At 71.9% G+C, this 17718-nt stretch overlaps 4 protein-coding genes across 7 annotated transcripts in view; all 4 read left to right on the forward strand.

Moving 5' to 3' along the window:
- The window catches only part of LOC121060632 (V-type proton ATPase catalytic subunit A-like), a 2863-nt gene extending 2280 nt beyond the window's left edge, over window positions 1-583 (forward strand). Inside the window, 1 exon segment of the mRNA XM_040538578.1 lies at window positions 474-583. Within this exon segment, the coding sequence (XP_040394512.1) occupies window positions 474-583 (110 nt within the window).
- ARHGAP30 (Rho GTPase activating protein 30) lies at window positions 47-4900 on the forward strand. The gene is given in 11 exon segments (XM_040538784.1): window positions 47-886; window positions 970-1052; window positions 1130-1237; window positions 1329-1456; window positions 1544-1682; window positions 1862-1962; window positions 2043-2120; window positions 2581-3039; window positions 3123-3322; window positions 3528-4196; window positions 4198-4900. Coding segments are annotated over 11 exon segments (2958 nt in total). The 5' UTR covers window positions 47-589; the 3' UTR covers window positions 4894-4900.
- Window positions 4901-5382: 482 nt separating this feature from the next.
- USF1 (upstream transcription factor 1) lies at window positions 5383-10845 on the forward strand. Of its 4 annotated transcripts, none has more exons than XM_040538772.1 (11): window positions 5383-5486; window positions 7053-7146; window positions 7296-7345; window positions 7476-7594; window positions 7920-8021; window positions 8106-8298; window positions 8702-8789; window positions 8893-8951; window positions 9641-9735; window positions 9959-10087; window positions 10179-10845. In XM_040538772.1, exons 2-11 carry the CDS (start codon window positions 7139-7141, stop codon window positions 10266-10268), a joined length of 933 nt encoding a protein of 310 aa, XP_040394706.1. In that variant the 5' UTR covers window positions 5383-5486; window positions 7053-7138; the 3' UTR covers window positions 10269-10845. The 4 variants fall into 4 exon arrangements, with proteins under 4 accessions (XP_040394706.1, XP_040394708.1, XP_040394707.1 ...); XM_040538774.1 differs by having other exon boundaries at window positions 7482-7594; window positions 10179-10837; XM_040538773.1 differs by having other exon boundaries at window positions 5404-5486; window positions 7075-7146.
- Window positions 10846-12113: 1268 nt separating this feature from the next.
- The window catches only part of F11R (F11 receptor), a 10932-nt gene continuing 5327 nt past the window's right edge, over window positions 12114-17718 (forward strand). Inside the window, exons 1-9 of the mRNA XM_040538771.1 lie at window positions 12114-12218; window positions 14785-14841; window positions 15082-15195; window positions 15321-15464; window positions 15927-16129; window positions 16207-16309; window positions 16811-16918; window positions 17024-17033; window positions 17233-17281. Of these exons, the coding sequence (XP_040394705.1) occupies window positions 12152-12218; window positions 14785-14841; window positions 15082-15195; window positions 15321-15464; window positions 15927-16129; window positions 16207-16309; window positions 16811-16918; window positions 17024-17033; window positions 17233-17281 (855 nt within the window). The 5' untranslated portion in view covers window positions 12114-12151. The remainder of the gene's footprint in view (window positions 12219-14784; window positions 14842-15081; window positions 15196-15320; window positions 15465-15926; window positions 16130-16206; window positions 16310-16810; window positions 16919-17023; window positions 17034-17232; window positions 17282-17718) is intronic.

Below are 17718 nucleotides of genomic sequence, written 5' to 3' on the forward strand. Positions count from 1 at the left end.
GGGGGGACAGGGACAGGGCTGGGACCTGCCCCCGGTGCTGGACCCAGCCCCTCCGCCCCCTGCAGCCTTTCCCTGCCCTCCCCGCTCCTTCCTGCTCACTCGCTATTTCATTCCTGCTTTTACCTTTTTTCTCCCACTTCATTCGTTTCTGTTCATTCTCTCATTTGCTCTTTCATGAATCCTCTCCAGTTCTGGGCCATTTTTTTCACTCTTCTTCCTCTGTTCCCTCAGCTCTGTCCTCCCTTATTTCCCCTCCCCAACACCGGGGCGCTTTGTCCTTCCACACCCCGCCCGGTGTCCCCAGCGTCCCCATGTCCCCTGCATCCCCAGGACCCCCAGCACTGCCAGTGTCCCCTGGGACCACAATGTCCCCAGTGTCCCCCACACCCCCAGTTTCCCCCAGCATTCCCCACATCCCTGGTGTCCCTCTATCCCTGGTGTTTCCAGCGTCTCCAACATCTCCACGTCCCCAGGGCTCCCCAAATCCCTGTTTCCCTGTACTTCTGGCATCCCCATTGTCCCTAAATCCACCTGTCCCCAAATCTCCATGTCCCTGTACTTCTGGCATCCCCATTGTCCCTAAATCCCTATGTACTCCGCACCCACCTGTCCCCAAACCCCCACGTCCCCAGTGTCCCTGAGCATTCCCTCGGGACGCTGGGCAGGGTGCGGGGATGGGGACAGCCACATCCCCGTCTCCGTTGCCGTCTGTCCCCGACGATCCACGTGCCCCACGGGCAGGCAAGAGTTTGACAGCGACCGCTGCCCCGACCTGCACCGGGACGTCTACCTGCAGGACATCCACTGCGTCAGCTCACTCTGCAAGGCGTACTTCCGCGAGCTGCCCAACCCGCTCCTCACCTACCAGCTCTACGACAAATTCGCCGTGCGTCCCGCTGCCCCCTGGCCCCGGGGAGGGGGGGGCCCCAGGAGGTGGCCCCCGTCACGCCGTCCCCGTCCCCCCAACAGGATGCGGTGGCCATCCAGATGGAGGAGGCGCGCCTGGTAAAGATCAAGGAGGTGCTGAAGGAGCTGCCGGCGCCCCACTATAGGTATGCGGGGGGCCGAGCCCGCTGTCCCCGTGTCCCCAAACGCCGCCGCCGGCCCTAAGGCGTCCCCGCGCCCGCAGGACCCTGGAGTTCCTGATGAGGCACCTCCTGCACATGGCGTCCTACAGCAGCCAGACCAACATGCACGCCAGGAACCTGGCCATCGTCTGGGCCCCCAACCTGCTGCGGTGAGCTGGGGGGATCGGGCATGGCCCCGGCTTTGTGGGGCGCGGAGCTGGGGGGGGTCAGGGCAGGGAGCGTACCCCGTCCCCGTGGCAGGTCGAAGGACATCGAGGCGACGGGGTTCAACGGCACGGCGGCCTTCATGGAGGTGCGCGTCCAGTCCATCGTGGTGGAGTTCATCCTCACCCACGTGGAGCAGCTCTTCGGGGATGCCCCCCTCTGTGGTACGTCCCCGCGGGGCTGGGGGGGTTGGACACGGGGCTGGGGGGGGGGGGGGGGAAACGCCCTGACTCACCCACCCGGTGCCACAGGCGGTGAGGTGGCGCGGCGCTCCCGGCTGCTCCCCGGGGACGGGCAGGCCCCCTACCACGTACCAGCCGTGCTCAGCCAGGGCGACGGGCCCCCCCCGATCCGGCCCTACCACACCATCATCGAGCTCAGCGAGCACAGGTAGGAGCCGCCGGTGTCCCCGCTGGCACCAGTGTCCCTGCTGGCACCGCGTGCACCGTTGTGTGACCCCGCACACACGTGTGAGCCCCTGCGCTGGTGGTCGTGGGCATGCAACGAGCTCGAGTGTGCGCAAGCGTGCATGAGCGTGCACGCCGATGCCTCACACCGGTGCCCCACAGGAGGAAGGGCTCCCTCAAGGCCAAGAAGTGGAAATCCATCTTCAACCTGGGCCGCTCCAGCCACGAGGCCAAGCGCAAACTGGTGAAGGCGGAGGAGAAAGGTTGGGGCCCTGCCCGTGCCCCGGTTTCCGCCCCCCCGTGTTCCCGCTGTGTCCCCAGCCCCTTCTCCTTCCCTCCCCAGAGGACAAGTGCGGGAAGCTGAGCTTGCGGCCGGCCAAGAGCATGGACTCGCTCAGCTCCGTGCCCTTCAGCAGCGAGGGTAAGGGGAGGCGCCGCGGTGCCACCTCGGCACGGTGTCACCTCTGTCCCCGTCCCGGTGCCCAGGCACGGCCATGCGGCGTGGCCTGGGGGGCCTGAGGGGAGAGAAAATGGGGACAAGGTGGGGATGGAGAGGGCAGGATGGGGACGGACACGGGAGGGATGGGGACGGACAGGACGGGGGGGGATGGCCAGGACAGGAATGGTGGTGGTGGAGAAGAAAGATGGGGATGGAATTGACGAGGATGGTGACAGAGGGGGCTGGGGTGGTGCTGGACAGGGGAAAAGGATGGGGATGGAGGGGACAAGGAAGGTGACAGAACAGTAGGGAGAGGACGGGGCGGTGATGGACGAGCCGATGGCCGTTGCCCCCATCCTCTGGCTTGGCACCATCCCCTGGTTTGGGGAGCCCTGGGGACAGGGGACGCCTGGCCCTGACTCCAGCCCCCCACCGGGAGCAGAGGACCCCCGGCTCAGCACCACGCGCTCGGTGAAGCAGCCGCCGCAGCGCAGGGAGAGCTTCGACACCTGCCCCTCGCCGGCGCCGGCAGAGCCCTTCCCCGCGCTGGAGGAGAGCCCTGAGGAGAAGCTGAAGGCACAGGAGGAGCTGCGGGGCCCCGAGTCGGAGGGCGAGAGCGGCGCCAAGTCAGAGCCCACCACCCCCAAGCCAGGCCGGGCGGCGCTGGTGGGGGCTGGCGGGGGCCGCTCGCCCGCGGCCACCCGCAACCGTGCCGAGAAGTGCGCGGGGGTGCACATCTCCGGCCCCTTCTCTGTCACCGTCCCCTTCCACATCACCTCCAACCTCTCCCGCCTGACGCGGGGGCAGCCGTGCCCGGCGCTGGCCCAGCTGGGCTCCGCTAGCCCCCCACCGCCCGCCCGCCACAGCGCCGGGGAGCCCGTGGCACCCGAAAACCCTGCGGGTGAGACACGGGGGGGACACGGACCCGGTGACACTGGGGGGGGGGCTGGAGGGAAACCCCCTCACCCCCACGGCGTCTTCCAGGGGAGGTGAAGGCGGCGGAGGAGACGCGGCTGTCGCTGGAGCTGCGCGACTCCTTCGCCTTCCTGGACAGCCAGGACACGTGGCTGGAGCACGGCGGGGACGGGGACCTGGCGGCGCGGGCCCTGCCGGGGGGCAGCGACCTCGAGGACGGCGACGGGTTCCTGGCCCTCGAGGAGGGCATGGAGAGCGGCTTCATGAACGTAAGCTGGTGCTGGAGGGCACAGGGGTGGTGACGAGGGGACAGGATGGTGCTGGAGGGCACGGGGATGGTAACAAGAGGGGACAAGACGGTGATGGAGAGGTCCGGGTGGCACCAGGGTGGTAGGGTGGGTCTGGGGGCCGTGTCTTGCTGCGCTGGGGGTCTTGGGCATGGCCGTCACCCCCCCGCCCCCTCCCCGTCCCCAGCCGGGGGAGCCCCCCGCGGAGCAGCCGGCCAGCTACCTCTCCATCGAGGAGTGCATGGACGAGGAGCTGTTCTACATGGCGCCCAGTGGCTCCGACGCCGAGGACGCCGCAGGGGACACCGACTCGGACGACATGTTCCTCAGCGCCCACGACGAGCTCAGCCCGCTGGCGGCCGAGCCCGAGCCCCCTGCCGAGCCGGGGGCGGGCACGGGCACGGCGCTGGGGCCACCAGCACCGCACAGCCCCCCGGTGCCGCGGGACAGGTCCCCATCGCCGGCGTCGGTGGCGCCGTGCCCTGCGGGGGAAGCAGCTCCGGGTGCTGGGGAGCACGCAGCAGACCCCGCTGGGGATGTGGCGGAGGAGGGGGCATCAGGCCAGCCCCTGGGGGAAGAAGAGGAGCAGGCTGGGGGCAGCGGGGTGGGGAATGCCGGTGGCAGCTCCGGCCCGGGAAGAACTGAGGCCAGCACCGAGACGGGGCTGGGGGCTGAGGCTGCACCAGCCCCGGGCTGTGTAGGAGCGGAGCTGGCTCCCGATGCCCCAGACAGGGAAGCAGAAGAAGACGGGGCCGGCGCTGGGCCCCCCACACTGGAGCAGCTGGGGCAGGGGGAGCCCCAGCCTTTGCAGGGGTCCCCCCCACCCCGCCCAGATGAGGACCCCCCCCCTGCAGCCTGCTGAGCCTCCCGTCCCCGAGGCTCCCTCTGAGGCTCTGCCCCCCCCAGGGGCCAGCACGGAGGGCTCGGGTCCCCCCCCGGGGAGCACCCCCATCGCCGCCACCCTGCAGCGGGGGGATGCTCCCCAGGCCGACCCCGACCCCGAGCCCCCCCCCGGCGGGGCCGTGCTGCGCCGCGACGGCAGCGCCCCGGTGCGCCTGGCCTCCCGCCTCGTGCGGGTGCAGCAGGCCCGCTCCGTCCCGGTCGTGCCGCCCAAGCCCCAGTTCGCCATCGTCCCCCCGGCCCTGCGGCCCAGGACCCTCCCGGCTGACGGTGCCAACGGCGTCCCGGCCGGGCCGCTGGCGGCGGAGGAGCGGACGGCTCCCGGCAGCCCTGGGGGGGCGGCGGGGCGGCGTGCGGGCTGGCGGGAGGGCGGCAGCGTCTCCTTGGACGACGCCGCGATGGCCGAGCGGCAGCCGGTGCCGGTGCGGAGGATCCAGACGTACGGCGGCGAGGAGCAGCCGCCCGCCGCCCCCAAGGCGCTGCCGTTCCAGCAGGCCCCGCTGCGCCCGCGCCTGCTGCGGCCGCTCAGCTGCGTGGCTGCCCCCCAGGGCCCCGCCACCCGCGGCCGGCCGGGCCAGGCCCAGGACGACGGGGCGGCCCGGGGCACGGCGCGGCGGCCGCTGGGCGCTGAGGGGGCGGCAGGCGAGCGCTGACGGGGGACCGGGGGGGACCGGGGGGGACCGGGGGGGACCGGGGTGGAGGGGGCTGGGGGCGGCGTGGGTCGCTCTGCCGTGAATAAAGGCTCCGGGCTTCGTGATGTCTTCGCCTCCTGCGGCACAACATGGCGGCAACCGGGGTGGCTTCACGGGGGTGGGGAGGTGGTGACGCCCCGTGGTGCTACCCCGGCGGGGACCGGGGTGGAAGTACCGGGGGGGGGGGGGCGCAGCCCGCACCGGGGCTGGATCGTGGCGGGGGCCTACGGGAGAGGCGGGGGGGGCCGCTGCCCGCTTCCAAGATGGCGCCGCCCTCAGCCAAGATGGCGGCGGGCGGGAGCGCCGCGCTTCGCCGTCTAAGATGGCGCCGGGCACGCTCTGAGATGGCGGCGGGGGGGGGGGGGGGGCGGGGAGGCCGTGCCCGGCACCAAGATGGCGGCGGCGGAGCGGCGGAGCGGCGGCGGCGCCCCGGCCCAAGATGGCGGCGGGGGCGGGGCGGGGCGCGCTTCCGCCCGGGCCCGCGATGGCGGCGGAGCGGCGCCGTGCGCATGTGCGGGGCTCCATGGCGAGACAAGGGGCCGAGCGCGCACAGGGTAAGCACCGGGCCCGGCCGGGCCCCGCCGCCGCCCCCCCCGCCCCCCGGCCCCGGGGGCTGTCCCCCCCCCGTCGCCCTGCCCCCCCCCCGGGCTGCCCCCGCCCCCCCCGGGTCGCCCCCGCCCCCCCCGGTCCCCTTCTTCCCCCCCTCCCCCCCCTTCCCGGTCCCCGCTCGGTCCCGTGCCCCCCCCCCCCGGTGGCCCCCCCGGTTGTCACCCCCGCTCCCGCCGCCCCCCCGGCCCGGCCCCTCCGGCGCCCCCCCGTGCCTGTCACGGCGCTCTCTGACAGCCCCGTTGTCCCCCCGCCCTGTGCCCCCCCCCCCCGGCTTACCCCATCTCGTGTTGCTCCCCCCAAACTTGTCACCCCCCCAACTTGTCACCCCCCCCAAAATCGTCACCCCCCCCAAATTGTCACACCCCCCCTAATCTTGTCACCCCCCCCCAAAATCGTCAGACCCCCTCAACTTGTCACCCCCCCCCCCCCAAACGTGTCCCCCCCCAGCAGCAGCCCCGGTGGTCCCCACGGAGGCCCGGGGGGGTCCCTTTGCTTTGGGGGGGGGGGGGGTTGCAGCTGATCGGCCCCAAAGGGCCCAGTTTTGGGGTGCCCCCCCCACGGCACCCCCCCCGCTCATGTCCTCGGCCCCAAGTCACCCCAAAACCCGGGGGGGGGCACCGCCGGGTGACAGCGGAGCAGGGGGGGCGCTGCCACCACCGCCCCCCCCGCGTCCCCCCCCCGGGATGCGAAAGTGAAACGGGGCCGCCCAAAACGGCGGCGCCCCCGGGGACACCGGCGGGGAGGTGACAGGGGGGGACGACAGCCCGGCAGGGACCCGGGGCTGGTTTTGGGGGGCTGCCCCCCCCCCCCCCGTCTGACCCCCCCGTGCTGTCCCCAGGCCAGAGCCAGCCCCGTCACCTCCCCGGTGCCACGGGGGGGTTTGGTGGCCGTGACGGGCGAGGGATGGGGGGGGGGGGGGGGGCGGTTGTGGCCACCGTTCGGTGGCTTGGTGACACCGGGGGGCAGCTGGGGAGGTTCGGATGTGGTCGGGGGTGGCTCTGGTGCCGTGTCCCCACGTCCGCCTGTCCTGCGTCCCCCTGTCTGCGTCCCCACGTCCCCTTGTCCTGCGTCCCCCCATTCCTGTGCCCCCATATCCCCATGTCCCCACATCCCATGTCCCCCTGTCTCTGTCCCCGTGTCCTATGTCCCCCTGTCTCTGTGTCCCCACGTTCCCCTGTCCTATGTCCCTCGTCCCTCTGTCCCTACGTGCCCATATCCCCATGTCCCGTGTCCCCACCCCTGCGTCCCCATGTCCCCTTATCCTCTGTCCCCCCATCTTTGTGTCCCCACACGTCCGTATCCCCATGTCCCCCTGCCCTATGTCCCCCTGTCTCTGTGTCCCAATGTCCCCTCATCCCTGTCCCCATGTCCCCCTGTCCCATGGCCCCCATCCCCGTGTCCCCACGTGCCCCTATCCCCACGTCCCTCGTCCCCCTGTCCCCCCTCTCCCCGCCCCCATTTCCCTTCTCACCGTGCCCCCTGTCCCCGTGCCCCCGTCCCCGTGTCCCCAGGCTGAGCCCCGCCGCCTCGCAGGGCGCTGAGCGGGAGCCGCAGCACCCATCTGCCGCCGCCCTCTGATGCCCGGCGCAGCGGAGCGATGAAGGGGTGAGTGCCGCCACCCCCCCCCCCGGGCGAAATCCAAATTCGGGGTGGGTGAGGAGGGCTGGGGGGGGCGGGTGCGGTGGCTCGGGGACCCCCGTGGGGGACGCTGCGGTCTCCGGGCTGTCCCCGCCACGCCGCCCTTGTCCCTGCAGGCAGCAGAAAGCAGCCGAGACGGAAGAGGGCACGGTGCAAATCCAGGAAGGTGAGGGGGGGGGCCCCGTTCTGGCCGGGGGTGGGGGTGGGGGGGCAGCGGGGGTCCGGGGGGGTGACAGGGGCCAGCTGCCGGGTCCCCTCCCCGCCATGGCCCCCCCCCGCCGCCTTCCTGCCCCAAGGTGCAGTGGCCACAGGCGAGGATCCCACCAGCGTCGCCATTGCCAGCATCCAGTCGGCCGCCACCTTCCCCGACCCCAACATCAAGTATGTCTTTCGCACAGAGAACGGCGGCACGCAGGTACGCGGCGGGGACGGGGGGGGGGACACGGTGACCCCCCTGTGGGGCAGCAGGGAGGAGAGGGGTCGGGTTTGGGGGGGACGCGGGGGGGACACCGTGTCCCCTCCGCAGGGCAGCCGGGAGGAGAGGGGTTTTATTTGGGGGAAAGCGGGGACGTGGGGGGCACGCGGCGTCCCCTCCTTGGGGCAGCCGGGAGGAGAGGGGCTGCATTTGGGGAGGGGGGAGCACGGGGAGCGGCGTGGCCGGGTCCGGCAGCCCGGCACGCGGCGGGGCTGAGCCGGCGCCGTGCCGCCTGCCCGTCCCCGCGGCTGCGGCCGTCCCGCAGGTGATGTACCGGGTGATCCAAGTGGCGGACGGACAGCTGGACGGGCAGACGGAAGGCACCAGCGCCATCAGCGGGTACCCCGCCGCGCAGTCCATGACCCAGGTGCGCGCCGCGGTCGGTGCGGGGCCGGAGGTGGCGCCGGGGCCGGGCGGCGCGGTGGGACACCGCTGTCACCGTCCCCTCTAGGCCGTCATCCAGGGCGCCTTCACCAGCGAGGATGCGGTGGAGACGGAGGCCACGGCCACGGAGACCCACTACACCTACTTCCCCACCACGGCCGTGGCCGACAGCAGCACGTCCGCCGGCGCGGGGACCACGGCCACCGCCGTCGTCACCACGCAGAACTCGGAGGCGCTGCTGGGGCAGCCCACGCCCACGGGTACGGGACGGGGACGGGGACGAGGGATGGGGACGGGGACGGGGGTGAGAATTAAGGTGGCTGTAGGGATGGGGATGGGGATGAAAGCGGGGAGGAGGATGGGGACGACAAGGGGAATGCGGGTGACGGTGGGGACGAAGATGGGGACGAGGGATGGGGACAGGACAGGGACGGGGGGGGGGGGAGCATTAAGGTGGCAGTAGGGATGGGGACAAGGATGAAGACGGGGAGGAGGATGGGGACGACAAGGGGAACGCGGGTGACAGTGGGGACAAAGGTGGGGACAGGGGATGGGGACAGGGCAACTGCCAGCCCCCGCTGGGGGCGTCACAGCCACGGTCCCCGTTGTGGGACATGGCGGAGTGCTCCCCGCCTGACCCACCTCTCATTTTGGGCCGTTCAGGGCAATTCTTCGTGATGATGTCACCGCAGGAGGTCCTGCAGGGTGGGGCGCAGCGCTCCATCGCCCCCCGCGCCCACCCCTACTCCCCGTGAGTACCGGCACCGCCAGGGGCCCGGCGCGCGCGGCGGGGGGCGGCTCAGCGGCGACGTGCGGGCCCCCTGCCAGCACCGACCCCTCCGCTCCCCCCCCAGGAAGGCAGAGGCACCGCGGGCCACCCGGGACGAGAAGCGCCGGGCGCAGCACAACGAAGGTACCGGGGGCCCTGGGCGGAGGGGGGGGGGGGGCAGCGGCATCTCCCCGGGGCTCGGGACCCTCGGCGGGCGGCGGCGCTGCAGCGCGGAGCTTGCCCCGGGTTAACTCCGCGTCTGTTCCCACCTCCTGGGTGGAAAGGGAGTGAGGACAGCTCACGAAGCTCTTGGCGGTTAGGGGTAAAGCTCCGACGGGGGCGCTGCAAGTAGCAGCGGCAGGGAGGGCAGAGCCCCAGGACTCTGAGGGCAGAGCTCAGGGCTCGGGAAGCCCCCGCGCGCCCACGTAAGGCACCCGGGCGGCCCCGGCTCTGCCCCGGGGCTCTGCTTCCAGCCCGAGCAGCCGGCAGGACCCAGAACCGTGGCCAAAACCTCAGGTATTTGGGCTGGTTTGGCCCCAAACCAACCGGCGCGGGCTGGGCGGGGAGGCAGGAGCCGGACCCCGAGGGCAGAGCTCGGCCCCTGGGGTGCTTCGCCTCCAGGGCTGGCGGGACCCGGCCCTGCCCACCGCCCCCGTCCCCCCCTCCTGCCCAGCGCAGTCAGGGGCAGCGCCCCCCCGTGCGCCCCCCCAGCAGGCGGGAGGGGAGCAGGGAGACCCCCGGCAGGGTCTGCGCCGCGGGTGGGGGGGTCCCAGCGTTGCCCCCAGCGAGGGGTCTCCGGGTGGGCCGGCTCTGACGTCCCTCTCCGCTCGCAGTGGAGCGCCGGCGCCGGGACAAAATCAACAACTGGATCGTGCAGCTCTCCAAGATCATCCCCGACTGCTCCATGGAGAACACCAAGTCGGGGCAGGTAGGGGGCCGGGGGGGGCGCGGGGACGGGGAGATTCAGGGCGTGAAGGGGACGCGGGGCCGGGACAGCGGTGTGGTGCGTGGGGTGGGCATCAGGGTCCCGCGTCCCCTGGGGTCCCGCGTCCCTCGGGGGGGCCGCGGCCGTGGGGCGGGAGCCGGGAGCGGGTCCCGGTGTCCCCCCAGGGGGTCCCGGTGTCCCCTCTGACGCCTCGTCCCCTCCCCAGAGCAAAGGGGGGATCCTGTCCAAGGCCTGCGACTACATCCAGGAGCTGCGGCAGAGCAACCACCGCCTCTCCGAGGAGCTGCAGGGCCTCGACCAGCTCCAGATGGACAACGAGGTCTTGCGGCAGCAGGTGAGCGCCGGGGGTCCCCAGAGGGGGCTGGGGGCGGCGGGGGGCCGGGGGCCCGGTGCTCGGCCTCACCCCCGCTCCCCCCCCCCGGCAGGTAGAGGAGCTGAAGAACAAGAACCTGATCCTGCGCGCCCAGCTCCGCCAGCACGGCGTGGAGATCGTCATCAAGAACGACAGCCACTGACGGGGCCGCCGGCGTGGGGACGGGGACTCAGAGGGCGCCGGCGGCCACTGGCAGCCCCCCCGCGGCCGCCTCCCATGCTCAGAAGCGCCTCTCTCCCCCCCCCCATGCCCCCCGCCCGGTGTGACATGAGGAGCCCCCCGTTTGGTTTGTGTCCCCGTCCCCGTGCCCCCGGCGTCGCCGTGCCCGTCTCACGTCCCCGCGCTTCGTGCACACGCTCTCGGCCAGGCGGGCGCCGGCCCCGCTGCCCCCCAGCACTGCCTGGATCCCCCCCGCCTGCGCCCCCCTCTCTGGGTGTCGCCCCCCCTTGTCCATCCCCCCCCAGGGTGTCACCCCCCACCCGGGTGCCATCTCTCCTGGGGGCTCTGGTGGCTCTCGCCCACCCCCCCGACTCTTCCCCCCTCCCCGGGGTCCCCACTGGGGTGCGGGGTCCCTGGTGCCGCGGCCCCCCCTGTTCCTCCTCCTGCCCCCCCCCCCCCGCCTGCTGCAGCTGGCCCGGCCCAGCAGGCCAAGACTTTTTTTTAAAAACTCTCTGAATTTAAAAAAAGCGAAAATAAATAAAAATAGTGATTTGTTTTTCCAGGCCCTAACGGTTATTCCCCTGCTCCGCCTGCAGCACCCAAGGGACCCCCCATTCCCCCCTGTCCCTCCCCCAGCCCCCCTGCCCCCCGTTGTGCCCCCCCAGCTCTGCGTGGTCCCTTTGACCCTGTTGTACCCCCCCTGCCCACCATGTCCCACCAGTCCCATTGTGTCACCTGCGTCCCCCGTGTCCCCTATGGCCCACCATGACCCCCCCGAACCTTTTTTCCCCCGTCCCCAGCGTGTCCCCACCCCTCTCCTGTCCCCCCACATCCCCCAGCCCCACGGGGCCCAGGGGTCCTGCAGGGGGGCGAGGAGGGGACGATCAGGGGACGATCACCCCCCTGTCCCCATCTCGGTCCTGCCGGCCCCTCCCCATTAATTTGGGGTGACTGAGCCCCCCCCCCCCCCCCCCCCGGCCCCAGGCCCTGCTGGGGGCCCGGTGTCACCTCCGCAGGGTGACGAGGGGCGGGCTGGGAGGGATGAGAGGAGACGGGAATCGCTGCCGTGGTGTCACCGTGCTGTGATGTCACTGTGATGTCATCATGCCGTGATGTCGCTGTGATGTCATCATGCCGTGATGCCACTGTGTGTCGTGATGCCGCTGTGTGCCGTGATGTCACCATGCTGTGATGTCGTCATGCCCTGACGTCACGTTGCCAGGATGTCGCTCTATCATGTCGCTGTGTCGTGACGTCGCAGTGCCATGACGTCGTCACGCCGTGGTGTCACTGAGCCGTGATGTCACCGTGTGCCGTGATGTCACGGTGCGTCATGTCACCGTGCCCTGATGTCACCGTGTCGCGATGTCCCCGCGCCGTGACATCACGGTGTGACAGCGCTGTGCCGGAGCAGGGGCTGCACTGGGAGCGCTGGGGGCACTGGGAGCCCCCCGGGGCTGAGGCCCTGTCCCCATGGCAACGGCCGGGCCCCCGCCCGGCAGCCCCCACGCGGTGCGCGGAGCGCGCCCATTGGCCAGAAGTTCAGGCGCTCCCTCTGATTGGCCGTCCCGCCCCCCCCCCCGCACACCTGTCTCTCGCGCGCCCCCTTCGCCTCAGCCAATCGGCGCCGAGCGAGCCGGGGCCGGGCAGCGGGGCGCGCCCCTTCTTTGACGAGACAGGCGGCGCGGCCAATGGGGCCGCGCGAGGGGCGGGGCCAACTCGCACCTGGCAGAGGGGCGTTGCCGGATTGGCCCGGCCCCGCGGGGCGGGGCGAGCCCGCCCTATCGGCGGCCATGGGCGGGGCCCACCTGGGCGGGGCGGGGCCGCACCTGGCCCGGGGCGCGCAGTGCGGCGGCGGCGGCGGCCATGGCGGGAGCGGCGCTGCGGGGCGGCCCCGGGCCGCTGCCCCTCCTGCTGCTGTGTGCGGCGGCCGGTGAGTGCCGGGGGGCGGGGGGCGGCGGGCGGCCGGGGGGGTCCCGGTCCCGGTCCCGGTCCCGGTCCCGGTCCCGGTCCCGGGGGGTGGGGGCGGGTTTGCCCGTCGGGGGTCCCGGTGCCGGGGCGGCCGCGGGGGCGCTCGGGGCGGTGTCGCTGCCGGTGGGGGTGGCCGTGGGTCCGCCGCTGCTCGGGGTCGGTACCGGGACGGGGCGCGGGGGTTCTGCCGGTGGGCGCCGGGGGCGATGCTCAACCCCCCCCCGCCCCCGGTTCCCGGCCGGGGGGCCGCCGTGAAGCTCGCTGTCAGCCACCGTGTGCGCCCGCGGGGAGCACGGCGGTAACGGGGCATTGATAACCCGGTGGGGTTCACCCTGCGGCACCGCCGGCACCGGGTCACCGCCGGCACCGGGACGCCTCCCACCCCGTTATTCCCGGTACGGGTAGTTCCGTGGGCACAGGACACCTCCGCTTCCTCTGCGGCCTCGCCGCCATCGCCTGCCCTGGGGACACCGGGGGCCACCAGCGCTGGGATCCCGGGGGCACCGTCCCCCGTCCCCGGTGGCGGCGGCACTGGGGGCACCGGTTGGAGGAGCCGCTCCCGGTTCGTGCCGTCCGTCGGGGCCGCGGCACGGTGGGGGCAGGGCAGCGCCCCGGTGACCCCGTTACCGTCCCCGTCCCCACCCAGCCGGTGGCGGTGACTCAGGGCACCGGGGGCCGGGCGGTGGCCGCACCGGGGACATCCGGGCCTGGGCTTCGGGAAGGAACGCTGCGGAAACGGCCCCGCGCCAGCACCCCGCCGGCCTCGTGCTGCGGCCATCGCGGGGACGGGGATGGGGACGGGGACAGCAGCGGGGACGGCCCTGTCCCTCCCTGCCACCCCCGGTGTGCCCCATTAACGTGCGCCCGCTTTCGGGTGGCAGAGGCCGAAGTGGAGTTGGGGGGGGGTGCGTGCCACCGGCCCCCTCCCCGCCGGCGGTGGCCTTCCTGTCCCCGCGCGGTGACGTCCCCTCCTTTGTGCTGGGACAATTCTGGGCACGGGTCGGGGTTAACCCGAGCGGGGCTGGCGCCGTCGGGGCTCCCGGCCCTCTGGGGCTGCGGGATGGTGTCTTTTGGGTGTTTCTCCCCCAAAACGCACCGAAGCAGCCCCCTCACCCCCCGGGCTGTGGTTCGGGGACGTGCGGGGGGCTCCGAGCGGGTCGGTCCCATGGCCGCATTCTGCAGCCTTTTCCTGTCCCCGGGCCGGGTTTCCTGTCCCCGCCATGCGCTTCCTGCACAGCCGGGGCGCAGCAGGAGCGAGGTCCCCCCCCCGCCGCCGCCCGTCACCCCCCCTGGGGCTGGCGGTGCTTCGAGACGTCCCCTTCCCGACCAGAGCCGCAGCTCCGGGCACTGGCCCCAAACCCGCTTCTGGTGCCGGGCCTGGCCTGCGTGCGGCCCCCTGCCACGGCCAGGACCCCCGGCGCGAGGGCCCAGCGCCCTCCAGGAGCCCCCTCGGGGCGGGCAGGGGCCGGGGCCCCGGGACCGGGCGCCCTCCTCCCCCTGGGTTTCGCTTGGCAGCGGCTCGGGGAGCAAAGTGCAGGCGGCTCCGGGCCCGGGCGGTTTCGGTTCCCGGTGACGGCGGCCGGCCCGGCCTCTCCCATGGCGTGACTCATGGCCTCCGCACACCGGCCTCCGCACACCGGCCCCAAACCCACCAGGGCCTCTCTCCGGCCACACCGGCGAGGTCCCGGTTTGGGGTCCGTGAGCGGCCTCATCCACCGGGAAGCGGAGGTCGGAGGCCGGAGATGAGCCGGGAGCCCCGGCCTCCACCTCGGCTTGGCCATATTTCCCCCACCGGTGTCTGGCCGTGCAGGGGGAAGCAAGCTTTGTTTGTACCCAGTGTGCAAGGGCAGGCGTGCGCACGCGTGCCGGGCAGGGGTGTGTGTGTGTGCACACGTGTGCGCGAGGGCAGGGAGTTATGAAACACCCCCGGGGCTGCCCCCGGGTCGGTTTCCTGCGAAACCAGGAGGGCCGAGAGGAGGAGAGGCCGCAGCAGGTAGGGCAGGATTTTCCAGCTGAGGCCGTGCCACAACGCGGTGCGGCGGTGTCACCTCTGCCCCAGGGCTCCCGGTGACCTCGGCGGTGGCGTCTCCAGTGTCACCGGGCGGCCACGGAGCGGGGGGGACAGCAGTGCTGGGGACCCCGTATTGCTGTGCCGCGGCTGGTCCCGGTGTGAGCCTTTGGCAGCCGGCCCGGCACCGGGTCCCCGAGCTGATAAACCCCGCGGTGCCAAGGTCGGGAGGTGCTGTTAAAGGGTAACTACGGCTGGAAACTGATTAACGAGCCGAATGAAACCTCCTGGGCTGAGAGGAGGAGGAGGGAGGGAGGGAGGGAGGCCTCACCGCAGGGCGCCTCCGGCTGTATCGCCTGGCCGTGGGCCCCTCGGTGCCTGCCCCACCAGATGGGGACGGGGACGGGTCCCCGAATGCTGGCAGGGCTCGGCAGACCCCGGTGCAGCCCCGGCATCCCTCAGGACCTGGGCTCCTCCTGGTGCCTCCCGCGTGTCTCAGGCGTGTCCCTTCCTCCCGCAGGGTCCCTGGTGTGCGCCCAAGTGACCTCCGAGACGAAGCAAGTGCCTGAGAACAGCGGTGAGTGCCTGGCTCCGGCCCCCAAAGCGCCCTGCCCTGCTGCCCCTGGGGGCTTCCCCCATCGGCTCGTCCTGGGCGCCCGGTTTGTGGCTGAGGCACCCGGCATCCCCCCGAGCACCCCGGCTCCAGCCGATGAGGGACTTCCCCGGGCTCCCGGGGTGCTCCACGTGCGGATTCCCTGCACTGGGGGTGGCTCCGGGGGCTGCCGGCCCCCAGCTCAGCGCCGTCTCTCCCCTGCAGCCGTGGATATCCCCTGCACGGCGTACAAGTACAGCATGAACAGCCCCCGCATCGAGTGGAAGTTCCAGAAGGGCACCTCGCTGGTGCTGCTTTACTACGGGAACGAGCTCACCGGTACGTCCCCCCCGCAGCCCCTCGAGGCCTTCCCTTGGGGTTTTTATCTCCGGTGAGGCCTTGGCGTCTGTCTTTCTGTCCGTCCGTCCGTCGGCTGCCTCCCGACCCGCCCCCTCTCTCTGCAGAACCCTACAAAAACCGCGTCCAGTTCTCGTCCGCCAACATCCACTTCAGCACGGTGACGCGGGAGGACACGGGTAAGTACATCTGCGAGGTGGTGGAGGGCAGCAGCCAGATCTCCAAGTCCGAAGTCAACCTCATTGTCCAAGGTGCGCCGCTGGCCCCCGCGTCCCCGTGCTGCCGGTCTGTCTGTCCCGGAGAGCCTGCCGTGCCACCCGCTCCCTGCCCTGGACCCCTGACCCCTGTCCCCGCTGCCACGCGGGGGGAGCCAGCTGGGGGAGGGATGCTGGAGCTGCCCTCCCCTGTTGGCAGTACGGGTGAACCCAGCAGATTTAAGGAGCTCTAAGGCCCCCTCAAGCCCCAGGGAGCGTGTCATCAGCTCGGGCACTGAGTGTAGGGGTGGACACCGGGCTCCTCGTGGTGGCTTTAGGGGACGCTGCTTTCTGGTGGCATCTGGGGCTGGCTCCGCCGGGTGCCCCCAGCACCAGGGCTCTCCTCCGCTTGGCGTTTCCCCGTGAAACGCCTGCTCGGGGCGAGCAGGGGAAGTGAGAGCGGCCGTGCCCTGCTTGCGGTGGAACCGAGCTCTTCCTTCCCTCGTCCCGCTCCCGCAGTGCCTCCCTCCAAGCCGGTGGCCCACGTCCCCACCTCGGCCACCATCGGCAGCAAGGCCGTGCTGCGCTGCACCGAGACGGATGGCTCCCCGCCGCCCACCTTCCGCTGGTACCGGGACACCATGCTCATGCCCAGCGACCCCAAAACCAGCCTGACGTTCAGGAACTCCTCCTACACGCTGGATTCCACCACCGGGGAGCTGGTGAGTGCCGGGCGCTCAGGACGCGGGGACCCCCAGCCTCCGCAGCCACGCTCTCATTCCTCTCCTCTCCCCTCCAGATCTTCGAGCCCGTCAGCAGCTTCGACACCGGTGACTACTACTGCGAGGCCTCGAACAACGTGGGCTCCCCCCAGAAATCAGACGTCGTGCACATGGAAGCCAGTAAGGAGCAGGGGCGGAGGCCGGGGCGGTGTGGGGCTTCTCCAGGCTCCGCTCGGCGGCGTCTGGCACGAGTCATGTTCCGGGGAAAACTGCCTGGTTGTGTGTCAACCTGTTACCCTCCAGCCTGCAGGGTTCAAAGGAATGCTAATTAGCTGCACTGTTAATGACCCTGCTGTTTGGTCTCCAGCAGCATGGGTTGAAACAAGTCCTTAGAGTGATGCTATGGAGGTGGGAGGGAGGAAGCTGCCCGTGGAGATGTTAAAATGCAGCTGGAGCTGGCCGGGGCAGCCCAGTCCTCGTGCGAGCCAGACCCAGCTTTGATGCTGGCCTGCGTTTGGACCGGGGCTCGCCTCCGAGCCCTGTCACGCCCCTCTGAAGTGGGGTCCCTGCCCTTCGGGCTGGGTTTGTGGGTGTGGAGCTGGGGGTTTGCGCCCTGTCAGCCGGCCGCGGCCCCGGGCTGGCATCCAGCAGCCCCCCGGCAGCCCCCCCATCTCTCACCAGACGAAGTCAACGTGGGCGGCATCGTGGCCGCCGTGGTGGTGCTGCTGATGGTGCTGGCGCTCATCGCCTTCGGGATCTGGTTCGCCTACAGCCGGGGCTTCTTCAGCAGTGAGTTCCGCGCCGCGCACCCGTCCCTGGGGCTCGCTCCCCTCTGCGCCGGCGCCACTTTCCCTGCACCCCCCTAACATCCCTGTCCCGTTTCTTTTATTTCAGAGAGAAAAGAGTAAGTGAGCCCGGAACACTGCCGCTCCCTGCGAGCCTCCCCCGAGCAAGTCCCTGTCCTCCCCTCTCCCAGTCCGTGTCCGGAGCAGGCGGGTGGCTGGGATCGTGCCCTGGTGTCAGCGGGTTCCTGGGGTGGGGGGGTGGGGGGGGGGCAGTGCTGTGGGCAGTGTGCCCCCCCCTAACGCGCTCTCTTTCTGCAGCACCGCCAGCAAGAAGGTCATTTACAGCCAGCCCTCGCACCGCAGCGAGGTGAGTACGCCGTGACCCGGCGGGGCGCTCGCTGGGCACGGAGCGTGACGGGAGCGCGGTGATGGGGCCGTGCCGTCCCTCGGGGGGGTTGTGTCCCCCGGGGGGGCCCTCGAAACCGCTGAGTGGTGCCCAGCCACAGGTCTGATGGCCAAGGGGGCAAGCGGGGACCCCGGTGCCACCCTGACCTCGCAGGCAGGTGCCACCGCTGTCCTTGGCAGCGCTTGTCCCTGCGCTGTTTGGAGCGAGCTGGGGACCTTGAGCCGCCCTCTCGGGACGGCGGCGAAGCCTCCAGCCTCCGCAGCAGCCGGAGATCGGCGCCCGTGGGCTTCGCTGGCCACCCGAAACGGTTCCCAGGGAGACCGGCTCCTGCGGGCACTTGTCATGCAAAGCGGAGAGGGGGCAGCTGCACGCCCCGCGCAGGGACAAAGCGGGTCGGG

The sequence above is a fragment of the Cygnus olor genome, chromosome 28, assembly GCF_009769625.2.
Source record: "Cygnus olor isolate bCygOlo1 chromosome 28, bCygOlo1.pri.v2, whole genome shotgun sequence".
Classification (NCBI taxonomy): domain Eukaryota; kingdom Metazoa; phylum Chordata; class Aves; order Anseriformes; family Anatidae; genus Cygnus; species Cygnus olor.